This window comes from Molossus molossus, unplaced genomic scaffold (assembly GCF_014108415.1).
Source record: "Molossus molossus isolate mMolMol1 unplaced genomic scaffold, mMolMol1.p scaffold_m16_p_4, whole genome shotgun sequence".
Lineage (NCBI taxonomy): Eukaryota > Metazoa > Chordata > Mammalia > Chiroptera > Molossidae > Molossus > Molossus molossus.
This window is the reverse complement of record NW_023425377.1, coordinates 40,308,654-40,334,156: the sequence shown is the minus strand read 5'-3', so window position 1 is coordinate 40,334,156 and position 25,503 is coordinate 40,308,654. Positions and strand designations below refer to the sequence as shown.

Sequence of the window (25,503 nt, the reverse complement as noted above, 5' to 3'; positions counted from 1 at the left end):
TAATAAACCTTTTCTTTTCTTTTTTTTTTTTTTTTGAGAGCGAAAGAGAGAGTAAAACATCCATGTGAGAAACATCATCGATTGGTTGCCTTCAGCACAAGCCCCAAATGGGAATTGAACCCGCAACCTGGATTATGTTCCCTGACCAGGAATCGAACCCACCACCTCTTGGTGTACATGACAACACTCCAACCACCTGAGCCACACCAGCCAGGGCAAATCTTTTCTTTTAAAAAGGCTTTCAGCCATGGAAGTTAAGCGTTTTGTTGAACGCCAACTTCTGAGGGCCTGTACAACCTTGACTCCGCTGTCCTGGGCACGTAATTGCACCAGACTCATGTCCATGCAGCATAATTGTCCAACTTCCCGGACACTCAGCCTCTGGGGCTCTGGCACCAGCAGTGAACAAGTCAAGCCCAGCCCTCCCTGCCCGAACATCACAGCTCAGCTCCCCACCAGCCTGAGAGCTGGTGCCGGGGCACCTTCGGGACTTTCTGTGAGTGCAAAGGAAAGGCAGAGACAGCATTTCCCACGCTGCGGTGCAGGCGTGCTGTGGGTCTGTCTCATGTACAAGTTCCATCAATAAAAGGGTTTTTAAGTGTTTTCCCGCTGCAGATCTGAATCTCATCTTATAACACAAAATGTTAGGGTTCGGTCCCACAAACAGGAGTAGTTCAAGTACCAGCCAGGTCCCACCCCTACTATTTTGTAGGAGGAGGAGCTTGGAACTTCTGTCCCTCCCCAGTTTGGGGTCCTGGGTGCAGGGCTGAGCTAGAGGCAGGGAGCATCTCTCTGGCTCCCAGGCAGAGGCAGGAATTTAAGTAAACCTCTGAGACCTGGTGGTTCTCAGCTCGGCAGACCTGCCCTCCCAGAAACCAATCATTAAGCACTAGCCTCACAGTCAAGATGGAAGGACCGTCCCAGCCCTGGCCCGTGGCGGCCAGGAATCCATTATTAGTAGCCAGTTGTTGTGGCCCAGCCTGGGGCAACTGAAGAAACCCTCACTCAAACCAGAGGGGCTGTGAATTTCAGAAAGGGAGTTTTTGTCCACAGACCTAGTCCCACAAGGGATCTGGATGAGCAGAGACCCCATCCCTCACCTTGTCAGTCTCTGCTATGTTTTCCAGGGCACTACAGGTCCCCAAAAGTTAGGTGATTTGCTTGACAAAAAGAGCTTAGATGTGCAGGGTAGAGGCACCCAAGCTCCCACTTAGAAAAGCTCCCTGTTCAAAGGGGCGCACTCCCCCCATTAATACTGCCTTCAGAGATAAGTCTACCCTGGGGGGTCCCTCAGCCCTGCTGGGGGCAGGGGCAGGGAGATGAGGGATATAGGGGAAGTTGCTTTTAAACCCACCCCCAACCTACCTCCTACTTTAGCATCTTCCAAAACCATGAGCTGAGAGGAGAAAGAAGAGATGAAAGGGAAAGGAGAGAAATTCTAAAATTAAACAAACGAGCGACAAAGCTTGACCAGAAGGGGAAACCCTTTAAGATGTCAGTAATAATAGAGCCATGAACAAAAAGTAAAAACAACAAAGCCGACAAGGAAAACCGCAGTCGTCAGCAGAGGCCCACCAGTGACCCAAAGGTGCAGAGAAATACTTTCACCCCTGCAGAATGGAGGCTGGCTCCTCGGATCCTGGGACAGCAGAGGCTGGGGCATGAGAAGGGGCATCCCCAACAGGTCACTGGTGCTCTGTCTTCAGGAAACAGGGTACTGTTCCCCCACAATGAGGCAGAACTCCCATGCCCCATCTGGGGGACAGTGACTTGGACCCACCTCTTTGGCAGAGAGTTCCTGAGGGCACGGACTTGTATCAAGAAGCTAGAGAGAACTTGTTTCCTAGATAAATGACCCTCAGCATCCCTGATCACCCCTTCCCCAGTAGAAGCCCTGGAGGATGTGGCTCTGTCCCCATGGTAACCAAGAGCACCATCTCCTCTGACCATTTCTGAGGAGCTCTTCTGTGCTGAAGGAGGCCAACGGAGGCCTCTACCAACTTGGGGTTCCTTCTGTCCCCCCACTGTTATCACACAAGGAATGGGGGATACATTTCCATGGGCTGCAGAGCTAGAGTTCATTTGGAGCTCTGACACCAGGGATTGAGCTATGTGACCTTGGGCAAGTCACTGCCTCTCTCTGAGCCACAGTATCCTCATCTGTAAGATGGGGTTAAAGACCTACCTCTCAGCGTTGTTGGGTGGATCCAATGAGATAACAGATGGGAAGGAGTTTTGTAAACAGTAAAGTGCAATGCAAGTGTCTGGAGACATTCTTGGGTCCAATACATATTTATTAAACATCCATTTTCTGCCTGGCCCTGGCTCAGTCCAGGGGACACAGTCATGAGCAAGACAGAGGTATCCTGCTGAGACAGAAGAGAAAATGGGAGTGACAAGGACACACGGCCCACAGTGCTCCCACATCCTGCACCCAGACTACTATGTAGGGAACCCACGTCTCCCAGCTCGGGTCCTTTGTCCCTGGAGGCTGTCAAGGGTGGTCCAGCTCCCTCAGCAGTGTCACCGCCAAGGCAAACACAGCCAGCCCAGAACTCTGGCTGCTTCCAGGACCCCACGATGGAGATTACTCAGCTGGAGGAAGCAAGATTGCAATTTGTAATCGGAGTCACCCAGCAACATTTCCACAAATTGGTCAGAGAAATCTCTCCTAGGCAGCCAAGGGGAGGGGGCTTCCAGCCTGAGCAGGTGGGGGTGGGGAGAGGGGGTAGGGCTTCTCGGATTCCCTCTTGCCTGATGATGTGTTGCAGCCCTGCTCAACACTTGACTCCCCAGAGCTGCTGCAAACTTCTGGGGCAGCAGAGCTGAGTGGCTGAGAGAGAGCCTAGGTCCAGGAGGCAAATCATCCTAAATTTAAATCTTAACTCTGCCTCTCACTAGCTATGTGACCTTGGGTAAGGAACTTGACCTTCTCGGATCCATTTCCCTAATGATAGTATTTTCAACCTCATTAGACTTTTTTTTAAATCCTCACTGAGGATATTTTTCCACTTATCTTCAGATAGAGTAGGAGGGAGGGGGAGAGAGAGAAAGAGAGAGATAGAGAGAGAAACATGGATGTGAGAGAGACACATCGACTGGCTGCCTCCCACACGACCCTAACCAGGGCTGGGACCAGGGCCAGGGCGAACTGCAACTGAGGTACGTGCCCTTGACTGGAATCGAACCCGAGACTCATTGATCTGAGGGCCGACACTATAACTGCTGAGCCAAACCAGCCAGGGCTCAGCCTCATTAGACGTTTGTAAAGACTTAAAAAGGTGATTGATGTAAAGCCCTTGCATATTACTAGGCCAGGCATGAACGAGTTGCTCAATTAATTTTTGTCTATTTAACAAATATTTACTTGTTACTACAGGCCACAAACTATTCCAAGTACTTTACAAACATTAACTCGATTAATTATTACAAGAACTCAATGAGACAGGCATTATTATACTTCCATCTTACAGATGAGAAAGCTGAAGGCCAGAGAGGGTAAGTGACTTATCCAAAGTCACAGAGCTACCTAGTGGCAGAGCCAAAATAGAAACCCAGGCTCTTTCCTCTCCTGCTTCTTCCCATCTTTCTCCTTCCAGCCCCTGGTTTTAGAAGTTGAAGCAAGTGAGGGGAGGCTGATTTAACATGGCTTGTTTGGCCCCTTGACATGGCTGGTTTGGCTCAGCTCTTAGAGTATAGTGCATCAGCCCAGGGACCTGAGTCACAGGTTGAATTCCCAGTCAAGGGCACATACCTGGGTTTAGGGTTTGATCCCTGGCCCTGGTCGGGGTCCTGCGGGAGACAACCAATCAACGTGTCTCTTTCAAATCGATGTTTCTCTCCCCCCTCCCTTCCATTCTATCTTAAAAGAAAAAAATCAATGGGAAAATATCCTCGGGTGAAGATTAACAACAATAACACAAGAACAAGCCCCCTCCCACAGCAATCTCTGCTCTCCCCACCCCAGCAGACCTGAGCAGGTTCCTGGACACAGAACAGGCTCCGGCTCCAAACTGCTAGCCTATGCACTAAGCTCCTTCCCCAAAAGGTGATGTTGTTGTTATTAACCCCCCTCGAGATCAGACTGTACAGCAACCCTCCCCTTGAGCCTCCAGCTCCAATTTGGAGCCAGACCTATCCAAGCCTTTGCCCTCACACTTACCTCAGAGCCTGTCGTTGCTCAGATGCCTACAGAGGCGCGAGTGGGTCAAGTGAAGGGCAGAGCTGAACAGGAAGTACAAGGGACTGCCCACAGCCTTGGAGAAGCCTTGAAGGTAGAAAACCCCTCAGTGGCTTCCCTCCCTTGGGAGCCCCCAGCTTCTGCTCTCACACCTCTGGTGACAGAGAGTTCATTGCCTCTGTCAGCGGTCTGGGCGGGCCACAGTTGGCCAGCTCGGACTGGTAGACGTGCTTCTTCAAGCAGAGATGAAATCTCTCCATGTAATTTCCTCCTATTAGTCCTGTCTTTGCCCTCAGGCCCCACAGGCCAGCCGGCTCCCTTCGGCTCGCAGACATCTGGAGATGGCCATCTCTTGGCAGCAGTCTCCACTTGGGCCGAACGCTTGGTGGCTTCGGCCTGGTCTCAAATGGCAGGGCTCCTGATACCTTCCCTACCCTGGTCCCCACTCTCCACCTCATGACTAGCAGGACTGCAGGGTAGGGACAGCCTCTGCTAAGCAGTTCTAAGGGTCTGGTCCCAAGCACAGCCTTGCTGGCTGGGAACGATAATAATTGACACTGGTCACCACTTAGCAAGTACCCACTCTGCATTAGACCCATGCTAGGTATTTTACCAGCAGGAACTCATTTCATCTTCCCAGCTCTTTGAGACAGTATTATTTTTGCCCCCATAACAGAGGAACTGAAGGCCCCAAGAGGGAGGTGACTTGCCCAAGGTCCCACCCACGATGAGTAAGTGGAGAAGCCCCAGTTCACACACAGGCTCTGAGTTTCAAGCCCAGTTCTTGACTCTAAGACCACAAAGGTAGCAGTAGAAGGACAGGAGACTCACTCACAGAAAACAGAAACCGAACAGCCCGTGAAGTTTAGTGGCTTCAATTCTAAAGGCAATGAGTCTGGAAGGGAGAGAGATCCATAGACATGAGCAGGTGGAAGGGCTTCCTGGATGAGGGAGAGACCAGAGATGAGCTTTGACAAAACAAGGCATCTCAGACACTGCAAAATTTCCAATGAGCAGACCACGGAGATAGCCTCCTAGGAAGCTGAGGAACTGAGTTGGGTTGAACTATTACATAAGAGCTTTATCCCGTGAGCAGCAGGTATTATTTTTTTTTTAATATGTTTTTATTGATTTTAGAGAGAGAGGAAGGGAGAGGGAGAAAGAAACATCAATGAGAGAGAAATGTTGACTGGCTGCCTCCTGTATGCCCTCTACCGGGATGGAACCCACAGCCCAGACATGTGCCCTGACCAGAAATTGAACCAGTGAGCTCTCCATACATGGGATGATGCTCAACCCACTGAGGTACACCAGCCAGGAAAAGCAGGCATTTATTAAGCTCCATAATATGCTTGGTCCATGTAAGCACTCAGCAAGGGCACAGATAAAGCTGAGAATACAGCAAGGCCAGAGTGAAGCCTTATTAAAGCTGTGATGACCAGTTTGGGAAGCAACTATTGCTAATTTTCTCCATATCAGGGACACACATTGGAAACCAGGATTCATAGCATTCCCCAAAGACTTTCAGAGGGGCCATGTTCTTTGGGAAATTATGTATAGGAAAATAGTTTTATGGTCAAGTAAGTTTGGGAGATACTTGGCTGAAGGAGGCTAGACAGGATTTCTCCGGGGCAGGACTTCTCAGAGTCTTTACTGGTTGCATGCACTGGACTGACAGTGACTGTAGTATCTGGCACAGGTCCTCTTGGGACCCAGGACACAGATCTCCACTACCAAGTTCTTGGGAGACCAGTGTGCCCTCATGGCACCGTGCTAAGCGTACACCAGTCGTTCCTGGCTTGCCTTTGTTGCTGACACCTTGGTGCCTGTGACTCCAGACCCTTTCCTGTGGAAACCCAGGGCATTTATTTCTCCCGGTAAGTAAATCCCAACCCCATTCACTGGGAACAGAGGCTGGCACAGTGGGAAATCAGCCCGTGGGACATGGTCATAACAAGCCCTCAGAAGCTGTGGGGCACCTCTCTTGGTACTCTCACCACCACCACTCCTCAAGCTGATTTGGCCAAACTTCCTTGGGGTTTCATCAGGAATAGCTCACATCTAATTTTATTAAATTTTTATTTTAAGAGCAATTATTGGCTATTAAACAAAATTGGGGGTGGGGGTTGATAGGGGAGAGAACCCATTGAGGATTACAAAGAAAGATGACTCCAAACCCCTTTTGCTTCATTTTAAGGCAGCTGCCTGGTCCCTGACCCAGAGCAGTAGCATTGGCAATTGTGTGTCTTTGCCATTTTCAGGCCAAAACCACCCACGTGTACACACACAGGGACACACACGCACACACTTGCATTGAAACTACATAAAGTCTCCAGAGAGCAAACTGTGTTTCTAGTAACAAACCACAGTCTGCCTCTAGGAAGTGTGACCAGGCTTTGCCCTGAGAGAGAAGGCTCCATGGGAAGTGTTCCTGCCCAAGCGGGCAGCCTGGCCTTCAGGCAGCCTTTGGCAAGCCCCAACAGGATGCCAGGCTGGCTGGCGGGCAGGACAAGACACCACTCTGAACCTCTCCCCATTGTAATTTACCAAATCCATCTGGGGTTTCTTTGAGCCGTTTTCTGGAAATGTCACATTTCAAGGGTCTCCCTGTTAGAAAAGGTCAGAGATCATGCAGGCCTTTCATGTTAAAGGAACTTGAAAGAAAGGAAAAGAAATGTGTATTTTCAGCCTTAGCTATGATTAAGTGGGCTCAGGCCATGAGAACACTTAGGTGATTTACATGATGTTACATGAAGAGCCAATTAGCCTAACAACTTCCGAAAAACTTCTAGTTGCAGAGCACCCGTTTATTAGAGCACTTGAAATGTGCCAGGCGTTGTGCTAAGATCTTTGCTAGGATGCATGATTCATCTCAACCTCGCTCCCACAGTGCGAGGCAGGGTTAGGTGTGATACCCATTTTACCCACAAGGAAGAGGAGCCTCAGAGAGGGTCAGTGATTTGTCTGGGGTCCCCCAGCAAGTAAATGGTAGGGCAGGGATGAAATCTCAGGTCTGTCTAAATCCAAAGCCAGAGCTCTCTTGCTCCAACCCTCAACCCTTGAGAGCTCTTTGTCTTGCATCCAGCACAGGTCCACCTGGTTTATTTGCATGAAGATAAAGCCTTGTTAAATGTCCAGCTTTGACCAGGGCTTCACAAGTCCAGAATACTCTGTGGCCTCCCTGAAAATGGCCCTGGTCTCAAAACTCCCCTGGTCACATCCAGGGGACAGCCACAGCAGATCTTACCCACCTCCCTATGGAATGACCCCAGGGCCTTTTATCCAGTTATGGAATCTGAGTCAGTGCCCAGAGCAGACAGTCTAGGGTGGGCCCAGGAGCGAAATAGTACAGGCTGAGATTGCTCTGACCCAAGGTAGATGTTCTGGACTCCCTCACCCAACAAACAGCTTGAGCCACCCTATACAGACCCGCCACGGAGATTCCCCAACCCTCCTGGTGGCCCCTTCATGTAAGCATGAGTAACCCAGAAAGTAGGAACTCTATTAGTGACAACTTACTTATCAGCATTTGTCTGCGAAGACCATAAAGTAGATAAGGACTCCGTTGAAATTGTGGAGGTCATAATGAAATACTAGTTAGGGTACAAAAGTTAGGGTGTGGGCTCAGGAGTTAGACTACCTGGGTTTGAAATTCTGATAACCTCACTTCCAAGCTGTGAGACTTTGGGTGACTTATTCAACCTCTCTGAGCTTTAGTTTCCTCATTCATAAATGGGCATAATAGTCCCTATGTCATAGGATTGGTATGATGATTAAATGAGATAATGTATGTGGCGCTCTTGATTGGATGCCTGATACATAGCAATTGCTCAGTAATAGGAAGTCGCTGTGTGGATGATGATGACAGAATCAGTGTTAACCAGACAAGGGGGGGACTGCTACAGGGCCTGCACCTGCCTTTTGGGGACAAGCTCAAGCTCCTTTTCTTCTCTCTCTCCAGGACCAGATGAAGTCCTCCTCTTCCAGGAAGCCAACCTGACTACTCCAGCCTCATTGATCTCACCATATCTGAGCTCCTTCTGCCCTTGTCTATATAAACATAGACAACTCCAGCAACAAACTTGGCACTACTAATTTCTCAGCTTCTTAAGCAGCTCTTGTGGCCTCCTCTGCTCCTCTGACCTTCAGGCTGATTTCAGTATGGCTGTAGATACCTGAGACTTAGTCTGTCTCTCCCTTCCTTATCCCCCCTCACACACCTATTCTCCCTACTCACCTGCCTCCTCCCCTGGTTCCAACCAGTAGCGCAAGAAGTCAGAGCCATGATCCCATAGGGCAGTGGTTCCCAGATCTTGGGATTTCAGAGCCCTATAACATGTCCAAAGAAATTGGGGGGTGGGAAAAGGAACAGAGAGTTGCCAAGTTTTTCTTTTGCCAAATAAGAACATTAAAAAAAATCAATTCTCACCATCATTTCAGTAAAGAAAGGCTGTTTTCACACCAATAAAACAAAGTTCATAATCTCTGATTAAAGGCTAATACTTTAAGCTGAAAAAATTTAGCCGTCTTGAGAAAAATTCACTCACTGTTGCCCTGACTTCTCTCCTTTCTCCATGGACTGAAGAAAACTTCAGCCTGTGTTCACTGGGACCCCATGGGTCTGGAGAACTTTGTCCTGGAAGAGTTTCCTGCTAAACCGGGGTCACCTGAAAATGCAGGATAACTCCCAAAGCCTTTGAGTTAGGCAGATCCATATTCCCATTCAGCTAAAACAGAGGAGGAGGCTCATCCCAAAGCCAGATCTTACAACTTCAGGGGCTGAGGTGGAGGAAGCCATTGGCCCCTCCTCCTGTACTCTCCCCAGGGACTGGGCCACGTCTGGCAGGAGCCCCTCCCCCCACTCTGGAGGGGATAAAGTGAGACTGAGCAGCAAGCTCAAACCAGGAAAGTTGACTGGGGGGACCGGTGGCAGGGTCTTCCCTACAACTCCTTCACCATACTGAGCACTGGTGCCCATCCCCCATCCCCACCTCTCCTCCGGCCCCCCGGAAAGGAGGAAAAGAGGGCACTCCAGCCCTGAGGTGGGGGGGCGAGGCGCCCCGCTGGGCAGGCACAGATAGGATCTGAACGCGGAGAAGGACGGCCCAGGCTCTTTGATCCGCAGCCAGCCTGGCTGGGCCTGGACCCGGAGGGGCGGTGCGGCTCCCTTCCGGCCCGACTTTGCACCGCAGCCAGGGGTCCTATGAGGCTCTGAACTGGAGAAGCGTCCAAGATACCCTCCTTTTCCAAATACCTCTGTCCCAGTTGTTCTTAGGTGGGAACGTCTACACTGAATTGAGCACAGAAACCTGCAGTGGGCTGCGGTTCACTGCCCCGCGATTCAAAGGGGCCTAGACCCAGCGGCTGAGCCGAGGAGGCCAAGCGTGCCTTAGAGGCCTACGTGGACTTGCCCCTGGTGCCTTGTAGAGGCGAAGGAAGCTGACGCACGTTCCCCGCTCTTCCTGGCTATAGACCCAGCAGCCTGGATCTTGCGAGGCCCCGCTTGCGCCAGGCTCAGATTCAGTGGGTTCAGCGGGAATGTGACTTCTCCTCGTGTTAAGTTGCCTCTCACCACCAGGCCGCAGGTTCTAGGCGTGGAACTAAACTGGGATAGCCATGGGAGGGAGGTGTGACTGGAGGATCCCCATGGGGGGTACGGGTCCTTCCTCGTAGTCCTCTTGGCTGTATTCGCTCCTTGGAGCCGCCACATGGCCGAGGCCCTTACAAATGTGGTGTATGAGCTCCACATGCAACAGGAGCTCAATAAATGTGTGCCGGGTATAAACTTGTGTTCGCGCTGAGTGGGCGACCTGCTTGGCTTAGGTTTGGAGAATGGGGCTTTGAAGAAGTCTAATCCCGCCGGTCCCGTGTTGGGGCACAGCTTCCGAGCAGCCCCAAGCTCTAGGAAGTCTCCAATTCCAAGGCCAGGATTTACTAGGCTCGGGGCAGAGAAGCAGTTCACACCTTGGTTCCTGTTCCAAACCACACCAAGAAGCTAGGGGACCCGCGCCCCCCGCCATCTAGGGGAGAAATATAGGCACGGGGTGGGAATCCCTAGGTTAGGAAGCAAGGTCGGAGTCTGCTTTAAAGTCCCCGCGTTTTTTCAGGGTCGACAGATGCCTCACTTGGGTTACGCCGGGGAGAGCGAGCCCTTTAAGACTATACCCGCTGGGCGCGTCCCTCTCTCTTCAGTGTGAGAGGGGGCGGGGCGGGACAAGTTGGCTCCACCCATCGTTCGGGCCCGCCCCTGGCGTCCCCGCCCCGCCCCCCGCACTCTGCCGGCGGCGCCTTTGATGTTCGGACCCGCGAGCTCCCGAAGCCGCTGAGCCGGGCGCCCGCGCCCAGCGCCCGCAACCCGCTCAGGCGGAGTCAGCCCGCGCTCCTCCAGCCGTGCTCCGGGCTCGGAGATCCAGACTCCGGGCTCGCCGCCTCCCGGGCCGGCTTCGCGCCCCGCACTTCTGCGCCCCACGCCCCCGCGGGCGGAGCGCACCATGCCGCAGCTGGACTCAGGCGGGGGCGGCGCGGGTGGCGGCGACGACCTCGGCGCGCCGGACGAGCTGCTGGCCTTCCAAGACGAGGGCGAGGAACAGGACGACAAAAGCCGCGACAGCGCCGCGGGCCCCGAGCGCGACCTGGCCGAGCTCAAGTCGTCGCTGGTCAATGAGTCCGAGGGTGCAGCGGGCGGCGCGGGGATCCCGGGGGCCGGCGCCGGGGCCCGCGGCGAGGCGGAGGTCGGGGCCGAGGTGAGCGCCCGCCCGCTCCCCGCTCCTTCCCGGCAGCTGCGGCCCGGGCCTCGGCTTTCGCTGACCCGCCCCTCCCTCCCGCGGCCCTCGGGGTCCCCATCCCTCAGAGCCCCTCCGGTCCCTGGTCCCGAGCCCCCAGCTTTTCCTGCGCCCCTCACAGTCCCTCTGGATCTCCCCGTAGGCTCTCGGGCGGGAACATACTTCGCAGAGACTTTTCCCCGACAAACTTCCAGACTCTCTAGAGGACGGTGAGTTTCTGCACGACCGGCTCCCCTCCACCCGCTAAGGCCCAGGCCTCCATGGGAGGGAGGGAGCCGAGGGGGCGCCTCCCCCCAACTGCAGCTCTTGGAGGCGGTAAAACCGAGGGGGTGGGGAGAGTGGGGGGCGGGTTTCCCGGGCGCCTCCGGGCTCGAGTCACTTCCGGTGCCCTGACCTTTATAGGAGTAAACAGACCCCCGCCTTCTCCGCCTCCCCTCCTGCCCAGGTGACCGACTAATCCCCTGTCTTGAAGAGAAAGCGTTGGCCAGGGTTCCTTGGCTAGTTGGCAGGGTGGGGGTCAAGTAGGAGCTGCCTAGGGGGAGCTGCCTGGACTTGGGGTTCTTCGTCAAAACTTAGCAGCACTGCGGGTACCTCCATCCCGTTTCTTCTCAAGTCACGAACTTGAAGGGAACCCCTTGGCAATTCTTATTTTTCTCTTGAGAGCAGACAGCCTTCAGCCCTAGCTGCCACGGCTGGCGTGTCTGACCCAGCTGTGGTTTTTCCAGGCCTGAAGGCCCCGGAGTGCGCCAGCGGCATGTACAAAGACACCGTCTACTCCGCCTTCAATCTGCTCATGCACTACCCAGCCCCTTCGGGAGCAGGGCAGCATCCCCAGCCGCAACCCCCGCTGGTAAGTGGCCCTAGCCCAGTCCGGTGCCTGCTACCTCCTTGACCAGGTATGTGAGACTCGGGCAAGAAGAGACTTTCACTCGCAACAAAATAGACTCTACATGAGAACTCTGTTCTAGTCGCTTTTCCTATTCATGCCCAGTAGGATTTGAACCAGAAGAGAACTTTGCTGAAGGAAGGAAGGATGGCCCTGGGCACCCCTATCCCTCTAGCTGTTGGCTTTCATCTTCCCAGCTTGCTTACAAGCAGGTGCAGGCCCTGTCCTGGTGCTAGGTGATGCTGAGATATAGTCTTCTCAGAGTAAATATGAGCTGAGACCCACCCACCCCCTGGCTCCTGAGGGTGAGTTTTGTAGTTAGCTTTCTCTAAAACCTGAAACCCCAAACCTTGGTGCTTGAAGGAACCCACAGAAAATCTGGTGGGCTTCAGATCTGATTGTGGATGCTCTACTTGCTCTGTCATTGGCATGAGTACACCCTTGCCAGAGAAAGAGCCTGAACACCATGTGTGGAGAGTGGGTTTTTATGAAGCTGGCTTGGTCTCAGATGCACCACAAAGGATTTGCTGAGGTGTTTCAAATCAGTAGTGTTGGTAAAGTGCCTGTTTAATCAATTTGTAAATTAAGTACGTTTAAGTACCCAGTGCTTTGAAAAGATTTTATGATCAATACAAGCCATGCTTTTCTGACCATTGGAGCAGATGACCTCATGTGTAAGGAGCCTATTCTGAGTGCTTTGGAGCAGTTAAGCTGCACTTTTTAAAAAATTCAGATTAGTGTTTCAGATTGCCCTCAGGTAGCCCAAGTCGGGGTGAGATTAGAGATACTATAGTACATGAAAGGTTTGGGGAACTCTGGTGGGTGGGTGTTGGGTTCAAATGTAGGCCCAGAGTAGGTGGGTCCCGAAAGTAGGAGGTTCACATGGCTAGTAGTAGGGGTCACCCAGAGGGAGGAGGGTTGGTTCTGAGAATTCTTTCTGAGAACTGCCTAGCTATTTCTGATCCGGAGTGAGGAGGGTTGGTTCTGAGAGCTGTTTCATGCGGAAGGTAGTGGGAGGTTAGAAGACAGATTGAGGCTTCCCTCCAGAAACCCACCTGGTAGACAGTTGACTCTGGAAATGAGTTCCTTGTCCTTTGGACCCCCATTTCTTCATCTGTAGAAGGAGCATGTTGGATGAGTGTTCTGTCTGTCTGACTCTGCTCTGGGGTGGCTCTATCTAGATGTTTGCTTCCTTTCAAGTCTCCCTGTGAGTGGGGCTACCCACTGACCTTGCTGCCTGATGCAGCAGCTTTTCTGAGAGACCTCCACCCCTCAGGAGTAGATGCTTAACAAAGACGCTTTTTGGGCCTCTTAAAAGGAGCAGACCCTTCAATTTGGGGCCAAGTTTACATAACCCACCACTGCCAAAACACTGGCAGGTGAGTTGCTGAGTTGCTTGCTTGCTTGTTTGGGGGGCTGGAGTCACTGATGCCATGACTAGACAAAAGGCCTAGATTCGAGAATGGGCCTAGCGGGGCAGGCTCCCCTCCTGCTTCTTGTGATTCCACAGTGGTGCAAAAAAGCTTCCTTTCATGGCATGGGCACCTGGTGGGAGAGTGCCCAGGGAGGGAAGGCCTTGTTCTCTAGGGGTGTGGTGATGAGACCATTTGGTGTCCTTTAGTTCACATTGGTCAAAGAGTAGGTCGACCCAGACCAACTCCAGCACTAAGGATGGGGGCAGGGTGCAGAGGGGCAGACACAACACCATCACCCGCCCTGGATCTTGTTTTTAACGTAAGGATCTTTCTCAAAGTACAGCAGATGCATTTGTATGTGTCACACCCTCTCCTATAAAGACAAATCCCCTGGTTCTCCTCCCCCCTCAGCTGCTGCCTCCCACAGCCTAGCTTCTGGGAACATAGAAGGACAGGCTGTGGCACTGACTTTCGGTGCCCTGGTGCCAGCTGCTCCAGGGGGTGCAGATAAGGACAGAGGCAAAGGCCTGAGTAGGGATGGCCCTGGGTGAGGAAGATGTACGTGAATGTAGTGGAGCTTCTTTTAAGAAAACTTGATAGTTACAAGCAAATAGCAAGGAAGAGTAGTTGCTTGCATCACTCTAAGAGTAATTTAAAATGGTTGTTTTTGTATCTTTATTGTTGAAAGTATTATAGCCCTGGCCGGTTTGGCTCAGCGGTTGGAGTGTCGGCCTGCGGACCAGAGTCCCGGGTTTGGTTCCCGCTAAGGGCACATACCAAAAAAAAAAAAGAAAGTGTTACACATGTCCTCCCGTTTTTTCCCCCATTGACTCCGACTCCCTCCTCCCTGTCCTCCCCCGCCCGTGCCACTTTCCCCACACTGTTGTCTGTGTCCACTGGCTGTGCAAATATGCATATAAGTTCTTTGGTTTATTCCTTCCCACCCCACCCACCCTCTCTTCCCTCCGAGATTTTTCTGTGTTGCCTGCTTTCATGTTTCTGGATCTGTTTTGTTCGTCAGTTTAGTTTGTTCATTAGATTCCACATATAAGTGAGATCATGTGGTGCATGTCTTTTTCTGACTGGCTTGTTTCGCTCAGGTCTCCAGGCTCTCCAGGTCTCCATGCTGTCTCAAAAATAAAATATGGTTGGATTTTAAAAAGCACTATTAGTTGACCCTATGTTTTGGGAACACATTTATCATGTGACTCAAGGTTCATGTGTCTAGAATCAGAAAAGATTATCTTAAAGTGGGTCAGGAGCCCCTTGCAGGGGCCCTGAGGAGAAACCACCTTTGGAGGTTTTCAAAGCGGTGCTTTCCTGAGCCCGTCCTCGTGGCACGGAGGACACGCTGCCCAACCCTTGCTTGTGGGCTTTAGAACTAGGCCCCCGGCCCTCCGCTCAGCCCTCTCTGAGAATCCAAGTGGTCAGCAGTTGTGCTGAAGAGCTCAAGACCAATCCAAACCCATGCCAGGGACCTTCTCTGCCCATGTGTGGGTGGGTTGTCCATGTGACTACCACACTGAGTGCCTCGAAACTGACAGACCTGAGCCTACCCAGGAGCAACGGGCCAAGTGACCACCTCATGCGCAACTGCCACAGGGCAGAGGGAGATTTTTTTCCAAAAGGTTTATTTCTTTTTGAACTTGGTGTCTTGTAAACTCTGTTTGGGTAAGGGGAATTAGGTCACAGTTTATTTCATGGCTGATGTTTGTCAGGCATCTAATGTGGGCTTGCAGACAGTCACTGGCCTAGAGTAGTAGCCACTCCTTATTTTGGTTTTGTTTTCTCTGCTCTGACCTGGGGTGGGGGTGGAGAGCAGTGAGTGGGTCCTGGGCCAGACTTTGAGGAGCTTCTGGGATGAGTAAGGCATCATTCCTGAGGGACACTCAGGCTCTTGAATGTGCAGGACTGATGGTCTGGTACAAATCCTTTCTTAAAAGGAATGTGAGGCCACATTGCTCTTGTGGCCCCTTCCATGGGTTCCTGTTGGATGGAACCTGTGGCCTGGAACGCTGCTGAGCCTTTTGCCATTTACATGAAGTGTTCAGACGAGGCAAATCCATTGGGACAGACAGTAAATGAGTGGTTCTCGGCCTGGGAGTAGAAGGGTGTGGGGAGTGACTAGGGTTTCTTTTTGGAGTGATGAGTATGTTCTGGAATTAGTGGAGATGGTTATACAGCCTTGCGAATATATTAAAAACCACTGAATCGTATGCTTTATAATGGTGGATTTTATGATATGTGAATTACATCTCAATACAGAAAAACAAAAACTGAGGCTTTTGGCTCTTGTAGGGACTTGGGGCTCTTCGCTGTATCTGAGCTCTGTAGCCTTCCTGGTACCTGGACGTGCTCCAGGCCAGGAAGTCGGGCATCGTCCAGGGTAGAGGAGCCTAGTTTGAGGCGGTGATCATGCTGGGGCTCCTAGCCATCTGGCTCACATTCCCTGACTTCAAGGTTTGAGGTCCAGGTGAGATTGTATAAACAAGCCCCGGGGAGCAAGAGGTGAGGGTGTGAGCAAGACTCAGCATAGGAAGGAAGTGCTGCTGACACATGGTGAGCCTATCCAGGGAGCTCTGCAGAGATGCACCCACCCAGCCCTCCACACCCCTCAGAGAGCAGCAGGCCTTGTTAAAGAGGGTTACTGATGGTTGATCACCAGCTCCGGTTGGAGTGAAGCCTGTTAGAAGTGAGGCTGGCACCGGGCACCTACATGGACCAGAACCAGCCTCCGCCTGTGGGGGCACCTGGCCGAGTGGAGAAGACTCCCTCCTAGCTGGAAGAGTGCTGTCTCAAAGGCATGGCTGGGAGCATCCTGGACAGAGCTGGCTCAGGAGGAGGCTCTGCTGAGCAACTTCTAAAAAAAAGGTGCAGTTGTCTGACAGGGGGACTGGCAGGCACCTGGTCCTCTCCAGACACCCCAGGTCTTCTGCTTCTCCACTTCAGTTGCCAAACCCAAGCCCAAGCATTACCATCCCTCACCCAGATGGCAGTAACAGCCTCCTCTGGGGTCCTTCTGCCTCTGCCTCTGCCCCCACCCTAACCCTCAGTCCAGCCTCCACATAGCAGTCAAAGTGATCTTTCATACCATAAATCAGATCCCATCTCTCACCTCATTAAATCCTGCAATGGCTTCCCATTGCTCCTGGAGTCAAGTTCAAACACTCACCACAGCCTGAGTGCTGGGTGGCCAGCACCTGCTGACCATCAGCGCTGTGCTCTTCTCTCCCTAAATGGCAGCCACCTCAGTGTCATGATGTGTTTTACAGCCAACAAGAATCTTTCTCATCTCAGGACCTTTGCATTTGTCCCCTCAGCTTGGAATTCTTTCCCAGCTCTTAACATAGCTGCCACCTTCTTACTCTGGGCTTTCTTCAAACATCACCTCCTCAGAGAGACCTCCTCTGACCATGCGACTGGTACCCTCTGTCACAGCCCTGGGCCTTGGCTGCCTTGCCCACCCTCGCAGCTCCTCAGGACAAGGTGGTTGGCCCTGCTTTCTGATGTTCTTGCCATGCTTCGAAGAAAGACAGCCCATCTGCCAAAAGGGTCTCAGCCTGTCCTGGACAGGTGGCGTGGTTGGAGCGTCGTCCTGCACACCAGAAGGCTGTGGGTTCAGTTCCTCGTGAGGGCACACAGCCAGGTTGTAGATTTGATCCCCATTCAGGACCCATACAGGAAGTGGCCAGTGATGTTTCTCTCTCACATTGATGTTTCTCTCTCTCCCTTTCTCCCTCTCTCCTTCTCCCTTCCTCACCCTCTAAATCAATAAACATATCCTCAGGTGAGTGAGGATGAAAGAAAAGGGGAAAAAGGATCTCAACCTCGGTGTCCTCATCTGCACAGTGGGAGTGGTGAGCCCTCCTCCCAACACTGGAGTGAGGACAGGAGGCAGAAGGGCCAGGGAGGTGCCCAGGAAAGTGCTGGAGTGGCCTGGGCTCGGGACGGGGGTTTGGCCGTGACTGATGCTGTCTTCTGTCCTGGTTCCTCTGGGGCCTTCGTGGCTCAGTAGTAGGCCCACGTGGACTGCAGTCTGGAGGGCTGTCTCTCTGCTTTGGGCCACAGGGGCCTGGGGATCTGAACCCTGGGGACCAGCCCTAGGGTGGGGACACAGGTGTACAGGCCCCTCCTCACTGCCCTAGCTCACCCAGGGGTTCTTGGAAGGGGAAGAGCTATTCCTGGGGCCAGGACAGGAGCTATGGCCACTCAGTTTATCCTGAGAATCCTCTCCCACCACCTCAAAGATTTATCTGAAAGAGGCCGCCCTTCCCCAGCCATGAGGAACCCCTTTCTACAGCATGGTAGGGGCTTAAGCTACTTTGTAAGGAAAAAAAGGGAAGAGACCCACATGGTCGTTAGTCTCAGAACCATCTCAGACCTTTTCTACGTGGTCAGCCCTGCATGCAGCCCGCGTGTCTTGCCCTGATGCTTCCCTTGGTGTGGGGGTGCAGGTTTACAGGCCGCCAGACAGTGCCTATGTACAGCATCTTTATTTGTTTCTCTCTCATGTTGACTCTTTCCCTCATATGGCCTCCAGTTGGCTCACAGGTGCCTTCTTTACCAGCGGGAATGTTGCTCTGTACAAATCACTCCTTCGTTGCTGTCTTGCTTATTTTCCTGGAGCTCAGTGTCCAGGGAGAATTAATGGGATCAAGAGGGAGGAAGAATCCTGCATTTGCTTCCCTGCAGCCCCAGTTTGCTTCGGGTCCTTGCAGGGCCTGAGCACGCACAGCTAATGTGGATTTTTCTCTTTTGTCATTCATTGAATAGGTTCGTGGTGGGCATTGGGACTTAGAAGTTATTTTGACTTGCATTCTTTCCCGACTTGGAAGGCCATGTGGTATTGGCTGTGGTATTTGAAAATCTGCAACACCCCTCAGCTGCTCCCAAGGTCACACTTTACTTTCAAGGTACCCCCTTGATGCCTTTCAGGACCAGGAAGGCCCGTCCTGCAGACCCCAGCCCGACCTTGTCCAGGGGCTGCAGTTTCAGGACCACCCTCTAGCTCAGTGAGGTAGAAGGCTGACAGAGAGCCCTGGGTTGGTTGCCATAACCCAGGTATTCTTCCTACAGCCCTACCACAGTTTCACCCAGCCAGTGTCCACGGCCAGCAAACCTGACATTCATGCCAGCTCTGCCCCCCTCCCCAGGTGCCCAGAGAGTCAGGTGTGAGTGGAGTTGAAGGGAGGTCTCAGTGGTCCCCTCCCAGAGGCTGCCAGCAGCACACGCTCTCCTGGTCTCCAGAGACCCCACCCCCATCCCTACAGGAAAGGAGGTTTAGCTGAGTTGTAAGAATGGGCTGCAGGGTCACTGGCTTCAAGTCCTATGATTGCTGAGGTCAGGCTGGATCAGGGTGGTCACAGAGCCACATGGAGGGACAAGGGGAGCCTCCTCAGGCAGCTGTGGTCCTGAAGACAAGCTCTCACACTCCCTCATACCTTGTGACTGGCTGTTTCCTGCCACTGTGTACAAACAAGACTCCGTTGGAGGAAACAGGTGTTTTATCAGGTCACGGGGGCCCCTCCTCCCCCAACAGTACAGTACCCAGATACTTGGGTAACAGCCCTCCTTCTGCAGGTGGGGACAGTAAGACCAGGTCAGGGAAGGAACTTGTCCAAGGCCCCTTCGGAGAGTGGAAGGGGAAGGCATTGAGTCTGGAAGATCCATCCCTAAATACATCTGCCACTTCTTGACTGAGGGGCCCTGGGTAAGTTCTTTAACCCCTCTGGGTCTTAGTTTCCTCATCTGAAGTTGAGTGATGAGGGTTCCCGCCTCCATGGGTTACTGTGGAATGGACTGAGATGATGTACGTAAGGTCCTTAGCACATAGCAGGTGCTTCATGAGGGGAAGCCGCTGAGAGAGGACTTGTTACCACTGTGTTAACGGCCCTTGTGCCAAGCAGGTGGAGCCCTCCCGAGGCCAAGCCCGTGAGGCTCCCTCAGCGCAGCAGCCAGCTCCCCCGGCCAGTGGGGAGAGGACAGCTGCTCTGCCCACCTGGCCCTTGGCTCCTCTGCTCGTTGGTACGTAGTGCCTGCTGGATCTAGAATCCTGGGCCCAGGCACCTCCTGGCATTGACCGAGCCCACCCCTCCACCGCTGCCGGTGTACTTGGCCTTGGCTCAGCAGCGAGAGGGCAGCTGCCTCTGCCCTCCCAGAGCGCGGTCCTGGCAAGACGGGGAGACTCTCCTGGGGCTCAGTCAGCTTTGAGCTTCTGCCTGAGTTGCATAAAGGGCACTGAGGAGGGAGACAGGCCAGTGGGGGCGACAGGGAGGGTTCCAGCTGGCGAGGAACCCGCACAGTGGACAGTGGGAGAATGCCGTAGGCGTGGGGAGGCAGCTTGAGCAGAGGGCGTGGGACAGAAATTAGTGTGCTCTTGGTCATTGGAAGGATGGCCCAAAGCCCAGGTCTGCGGGCCACGAGGTGAGGCTGGAGAAGAAAGGCCAACACTGATGGCCCAACATGTGACCTTGATGCCCAGGCAGTGCTGGTTCCAGGACCTGGGAGTGGCTGGTGGGCACATGTGCTGTGTTGGCAGCACGAAGGTCAGCAGATGGTTTGAGTTGCACGTGGAGGGCGAGACAGGCAGAGCCTACAGCTGGCACAGGATGGACACTGGCGGGCGCAGGGCGGTTGGAGTGCGAGCAGGGCCTGGGGAGGGGGGGCCTTGAGGAGACTCGAACGTGCTGGCACGTGCAGGCAAGAGTACCTCAGAAGTGGACACTTCCATTTTTGTTGTTGTAGTTGACTCTCAGTCTCTCCAGGGTCATGAGTCGAGGGTTTTGGACCCCTGTTTACTAAGAGGAACTGAACCCCAGAGGTCAGGTCTCACCCACTGGTGATTCAGCCAGGGTTTGGAGGGAACCTCTCAGCATTTTCTCTAGGGGGACTCTGAGGTCCCAGGGGAAGGGGGTTCTCTGAGAACCCAGGACATTGCTAGCTTCTTCCTTCAGGCAGTTTACTGCCTCAGCTCACAGGCCTATGGTGCTTGGGGTTTGGACCTGGGTGCTGCCTCCCTCCCTAAAAGGTGTGGCCCACATCAGCCTTTGCGTGCATGAAGTCTCTGAGCTGCAGCGGGATGGGTTGTCCTCGTCAGAGGATTTGGCCCCTTCTGGGCCTGCTGGAACATGGGGCTCTCCTTGGCTCAGTCCTCTGGTAGGTGAAGAGACTGTCCCTTGATTGCTTGGAGCCCTGGCCTGGGGTGGGGCAGAGATGAGTGTGAGTCCGGCCCTCTGTGGAGGCTCCCGTGTAGCCTGTCCCACCCATGGAGAGTGCCTGCCTGGGCTGTGTCAGCAGACACGGCTGTAAAGCCCAGAGGGAGACCGGTGACACAGCCTTCACACCATAGCCAACTGCCACAGCCATAGCTGCCCAGAGATCAGAACAAGTGGATGCTCTGCCAGATAAGCTTCCCTCTCTCCCCTCACCCCTCCCTTCAAACAACCAGCTCCTTCTCTCTCCAAGGATAGGAGAGCCGGCTGAGCCCACTCTCTGCTTCCAAATGCAGGCATGGGTGGGCAGGCTGTGGCCCCGGGAACTGGGCATTGGGGTTGGTATAGTGAGGGCTGCACGCCTGGGCTGGCCTAGCCAGGGGTGGCACATTGCACCCTCCTAGAAAGCCCTATTTGCCCATGAGGCCAGGGGGCTGTGATAGGTAAGGAAACCTGGGAACCAAGGCCACCTCCTGTCCTGGCTGTGTGACCTCACGCAAAACTGTTACCCTCTCTAGGTCTCAGTTTCCTCCTCTGAAGTGGGGGCAGGGGTACTTGGTCCTGGCGGATTTCTGGGGTTCAGATAAGTATAAGCTGAAGAGGCCTGCTGCTTGGATGGGCCTCAGGTGGGGCTTGCTGGTCATTGCAAGGACTGCTGTAGGGCCAGCCTCTCCATCAGGCAAGAACGGCTTGTAGGGAGGGCAGGACAGGTGATGGAGTCCAGGCTTAGGGCACTCTGACTAACTCTGACCTGGCTCTGGTGGCAGCAGGCCCAGCCTCCCGGGCTGCCGGGCTGCCATCTGAAACGCATTACCAATGCTTTGTAAACTCCACATCATTCGGCCACATGAAAGCCTGGGATCTAAAAATAGGCACTCCCAGAAGACGCCGCATTGGTGAGGCTCAGCTGACCTCTGCGTGAACACCCACCAGCAGGCCACCTCCCTGCCAGGGAGCCCCGACTGGCAGGACCACACCCACCCATCCTCCCATTGTGGGCAGCCACTGCCTGGGGCCACTCCATCTGGGCACAGATCTCATCCAGCTGGTCAAAGCTTCAGGCCCCAAGGCCTCACCCAGGGCAGAACGTCTGGAGGAGCCAGGAGGAAGCAGTTGAGGGTGTGTTGGTGGCCCTGAGACCCCTGCCCCAGCACCATACATGCCTGGAATGTCCACTGGGGAAGTTCCACGGGGAAGCCACTGGAACCATCCTACAGATGAGGACACTGGTCCTTTGGAGGGGGAACACAGAAAGGAGGCCTTGGCCACTGTCATTTGGTAGACAGGAGGGCCGCTGGCTGAGGTGCTGGTGTGAGAAGGGCAGGGGCCTGCCCAGCCTCCCATGGTGTCGGTGGAGAGCCTGCTGCAGCGGGAACAGAGGGCAGCGGTGGGTCTCCAGGCTTGACTCTTTGCCCTGCTTTCTGTGGGTTCCTTTTCCCTATGGTCTCCATGACCAACTGCAAACCACTCTTTTCCCTAAAAATAAACATGCTTATGGGATTGGGGGAAGCTTTGTAACTATCAAAGGAAATAATAGGGTGTTTAAGAAAATTACATTGCGTTTTAAATAACCAGCATGAAAGTCATTAAGTTTGAAGTTTCATTCAAATCAGATGGCTCTGTGGCCGGCCCAGTGGCCGGGCAGGCAGAGGCTGGGTGGGCCCTCCAGGATGTTGAGAGGCAGTCTGTGGAGACCTTTGCAGCAGCAGCAGTGAAGTCTGGTGGGTACAGCCGGGGGTCCAGGCAGTGTGGCCACTGAGTGTGTGCCAGGCTGTGGCCGCCACCCCAGAGCTTGTTGGCAGGCTTTGAATCAGGATGCAGCCCAGGAGCCACCCAGCTGTGGTGGGCAACCCCATGGGTGGGGCTGGGGGGTGACCACAGTCCATAGGGTGTGGAGACAGATGAAGCTAGGATTGCTTAGGCCACAAGGATCGATTGTCATGACGAGTTGGGGGTTTCGGGGATGATGGTTTGGATAAAAAAGGGCTGGAGAGGATCTACAGGGCCAGGGCCACATCTGTCGTCTTCACTGATGAAATCTCGGTGCCCCGCACAGGGCATGGCACTTAGTAGGTACTCAGTAAACAGTTGTTAAAAGGTAATAATAGCAATAATGGCTCAGCTGGTGTGGCTCAGTGGCTGAGCATCGACCCATGCACCAAGAGGTCACCGGTTCGATTCCCAGTCAGGGCACATGCCCAGGTTGTGGGCCAAATCCCACATTGTGGGGGGCATGCAGGAGGCAGCCAGTTGATGTTCTCTCTCATCGATGTTTCTATCTCTCTTTCCCTCTCCCTTTCTCTCTTTCTAAAAATCAATAAAGAAAATAAATAAATAAAATAATAACAATAATGCCAGGCCTCTACCAGAGATTATAATCCCAATATCAAAGATCCTTAGAAGAAAACAAAGTACATACGATTATTGCTCTCATTTTGCAGATGGGGAAACAGAGGCTCAGAGAGGGTAAGAATGTGCTAGCATCTGGCAGTCAGGATTTGGACTCAGGTCTGTCTTATCTCAAAGTGCATGCTACTTGCTGCCCTGCTCCTTTGCTGTTGACTGTGTGGAGATGGGGCCTTGTAGGCCAAGAAGCTGAGCGTTCCCCCAACTCTGGGTTCGTGAACTGGATCCAGCTGGATTCCTCTGGCCCCCAGGAAAGATTTGGCCTTCACTGCCCCTGCTACATGTGACCTCATAGCTGTGGGCCTGGGTCGGGGCTGGACCCTCTCCTCCTTGGATGCCTGACAAGGTTGGAGGCTGGAGCCCAGGGCTTCTAAAATAAATGGTACCTGGAAAAGTGTTTACAAATGATATTGAAGATTCAGTCAGATTTGATGCATGACACAAAGGCAGGTCCTAGTCCTCGCTTAGCTCAGCTCACTGTTGGACTTCTGGGCCCAGGTGCCCTCCTGGGTGGTCTGGGGGTGGGCTAGAGTTTCTTAGAGCCTGAGTCACTGAGAATGGCTGGACTGAGGAAGTTAAGGGTGTCCCTGATGAGAAAGTCGTTTGGGAACCAGAGCCAACTACCAGCCCTGCTGGGTCATTTTGAGAGCAGTTTCTTCTTCTGTTGCTGTCCTCCTCTGCCTTCTGCCCCCCGGCTCTGGTCATTGAAGGCCAGTCAGGAGCTCAGCCATCTGGCCTGACAGCAGTCGGGCAGCAGTCCAAAGGAAATAGAGGGCCAGCAGCCCCAGCCTGGCACAAGGCTGGCTTTCCTGGAAAGCCTTGGTCCAGGGACATGCTTGCCTTTGTCATTACAAACTCACTTAATCCTGACATCAACCCAGTGAGGTATGGACATGGTGCAGATGAGACCTGAGGCATGGAGAGACACACCTTGTAAGTGCTGGAAGAGGGATTTGAACCCAGGTACCTGCCTCTGTATTCACTACCCTTAACCATCATGCTTTCTTGCCTCTTAGACAACATATCCTTCTACTCCGTTGAAGATGGGTTTTATAGCTACAGCCAGGTCTCCTTGGCACCCCCTATTCCATCCTTCTCCATGCCTCACCCCCAGGAATTTGGCATTTCGCCCTCTCTCCTATATTTTTTTTACTGTTACACCCAGGTGTGTATCTGTAAGAGCTGTTCGGTGTGGTTTTGGAACCCCTAACTCAACCTTGATAAGGAGCTCCACCCCAAGAGGGCCCCTGGGCAGCTGGCAGCCCTCCCCGCCTCCCCCACTCACACTGGGCATGAGGGGTTTGGGTGGAAGCAGTCCGGGCCTGAAGCCTCCAGCAGCTCCTTCCCTTCCTTGCTTTCTTCTCCTTCAGATAAAGCGCTGGACTGAGTCCAGGCAGAGCCCAAGGTCCTTGACTGGCAATAGCTGCAGGGGGTTAGACCTGGGTGAGCCTCCTGGCTGTGGCCCCAGGGCAGAACTGTCCTGGGGCCGGTGCAGGCCAGGTACCTGGAGACCGTCTTGGCTCCTCAAGCTGGCTGGAATGCAGTGCCAAGGATGGGGATGAGGTCTCCATGTCTCTCCCTCCCACCCTCAGCCATTGCTGACCCTCAGCCCCGACGTTTCTGGGCCTAGCCAGGGCTCCTCCAGGCCTCAGTCCTCGGCAGCACACTTACCCTCTGGACGAGTCCTGTGGGAGCCACTCCAGCTGCCCGTCCCACCCCTCCCCGCACGTGGAGGGGGAGAGCACAGCAGGCCCTGGGGGAGGGGCATCCCTCATGTTTCCTTCAGTCATGTATGATGGAACCAACACCATCTCCAGGAGAGGGTGAAGGCACCCTTCACGTAGGGCTAGAGGAAGTCAGAGCCATGCCGCCAGTCAGGTTGTTCCAAGAAAGGTTCTTGGCAAGGTGCTGCTGGCAGAATTGGTGGTCTCCGCTCTCCAGTGGGCTAGAGACCCAGCGTGGTGGGGGGGCAGTTTGGGAGCCACTGGCTCCTTAATCGCCATGCTGGCATGCCGCCAGCTAGCTTGTGAGGTCGGTTGCCAAGTGGTAAAGATCTTTGGCCAGGAACCTCAAAGAGCTGGATTCAAGTTCAGATCTAACACTATTTGCTGAGACACCTTGGGCAAGTTGTTTAACCTCTCTGGGCTTCCTTTTCCTCATCTGCAAAATCTGCATACAGTCACCACGTGGCTGGGAAGACTGGTGGGATTCTGGTGGGTCATAGAACTCTGCAGGGTACTAGGCACACAGTAGGCTCCTAATAGTGGGGCCACCATCTCTAAATCTGTGCCTCTGCTGTTTTCTGACTGCCTTTTCCATAAAGCCTTATGATTTTGCTCCCAGGGGAACAAAACCTGTGAGTTCCTCAAATGCCTCCTTCCCCAGGGCCTTGCTTTTCCTACCACCAAAGACAGGTTGAGCTCTGAGGTTGTGTCCTGGCCTGCCTTGGTCCATGGTGGGCTCTTGGATGGCGAGGCACTGCAGTAAGCAACCACCTGAGGGGATGCCCAGCCACAGCGCTGCTGCAGAGTCCCCAGGGAGTGTGTTGGTAGCATCAACTAGCAGCTCTGCTGCAGCAGCTCCCGGAAGCTTGTATTTTCCTCTAAAAACATCCTGTCCTGAG

General features: G+C 53.6%; 1 protein-coding gene across 5 annotated transcripts in view; it reads left to right on the top strand.

The window, feature by feature from the left end:
- The first annotated feature begins 10,671 nt into the window (after window positions 1-10,671).
- TCF7 (transcription factor 7) overlaps window positions 10,672-25,503 on the top strand; it is a 32,426-nt gene continuing 17,594 nt past the window's right edge. For 2 of the 5 annotated variants that reach the window (XM_036281844.1, XM_036281841.1), the window contains exons 1-3: window positions 10,672-10,911; window positions 11,105-11,171; window positions 11,688-11,812. In XM_036281844.1, coding sequence (XP_036137737.1) covers window positions 10,672-10,911; window positions 11,105-11,171; window positions 11,688-11,812 — 432 coding nt within the window. Of the gene's footprint in view, window positions 10,924-11,104; window positions 11,172-11,299; window positions 11,813-25,503 lie in introns of those variants that run through there. The other 3 variants (XM_036281843.1, XM_036281842.1, XM_036281845.1) reach the window with 2 other exon arrangements.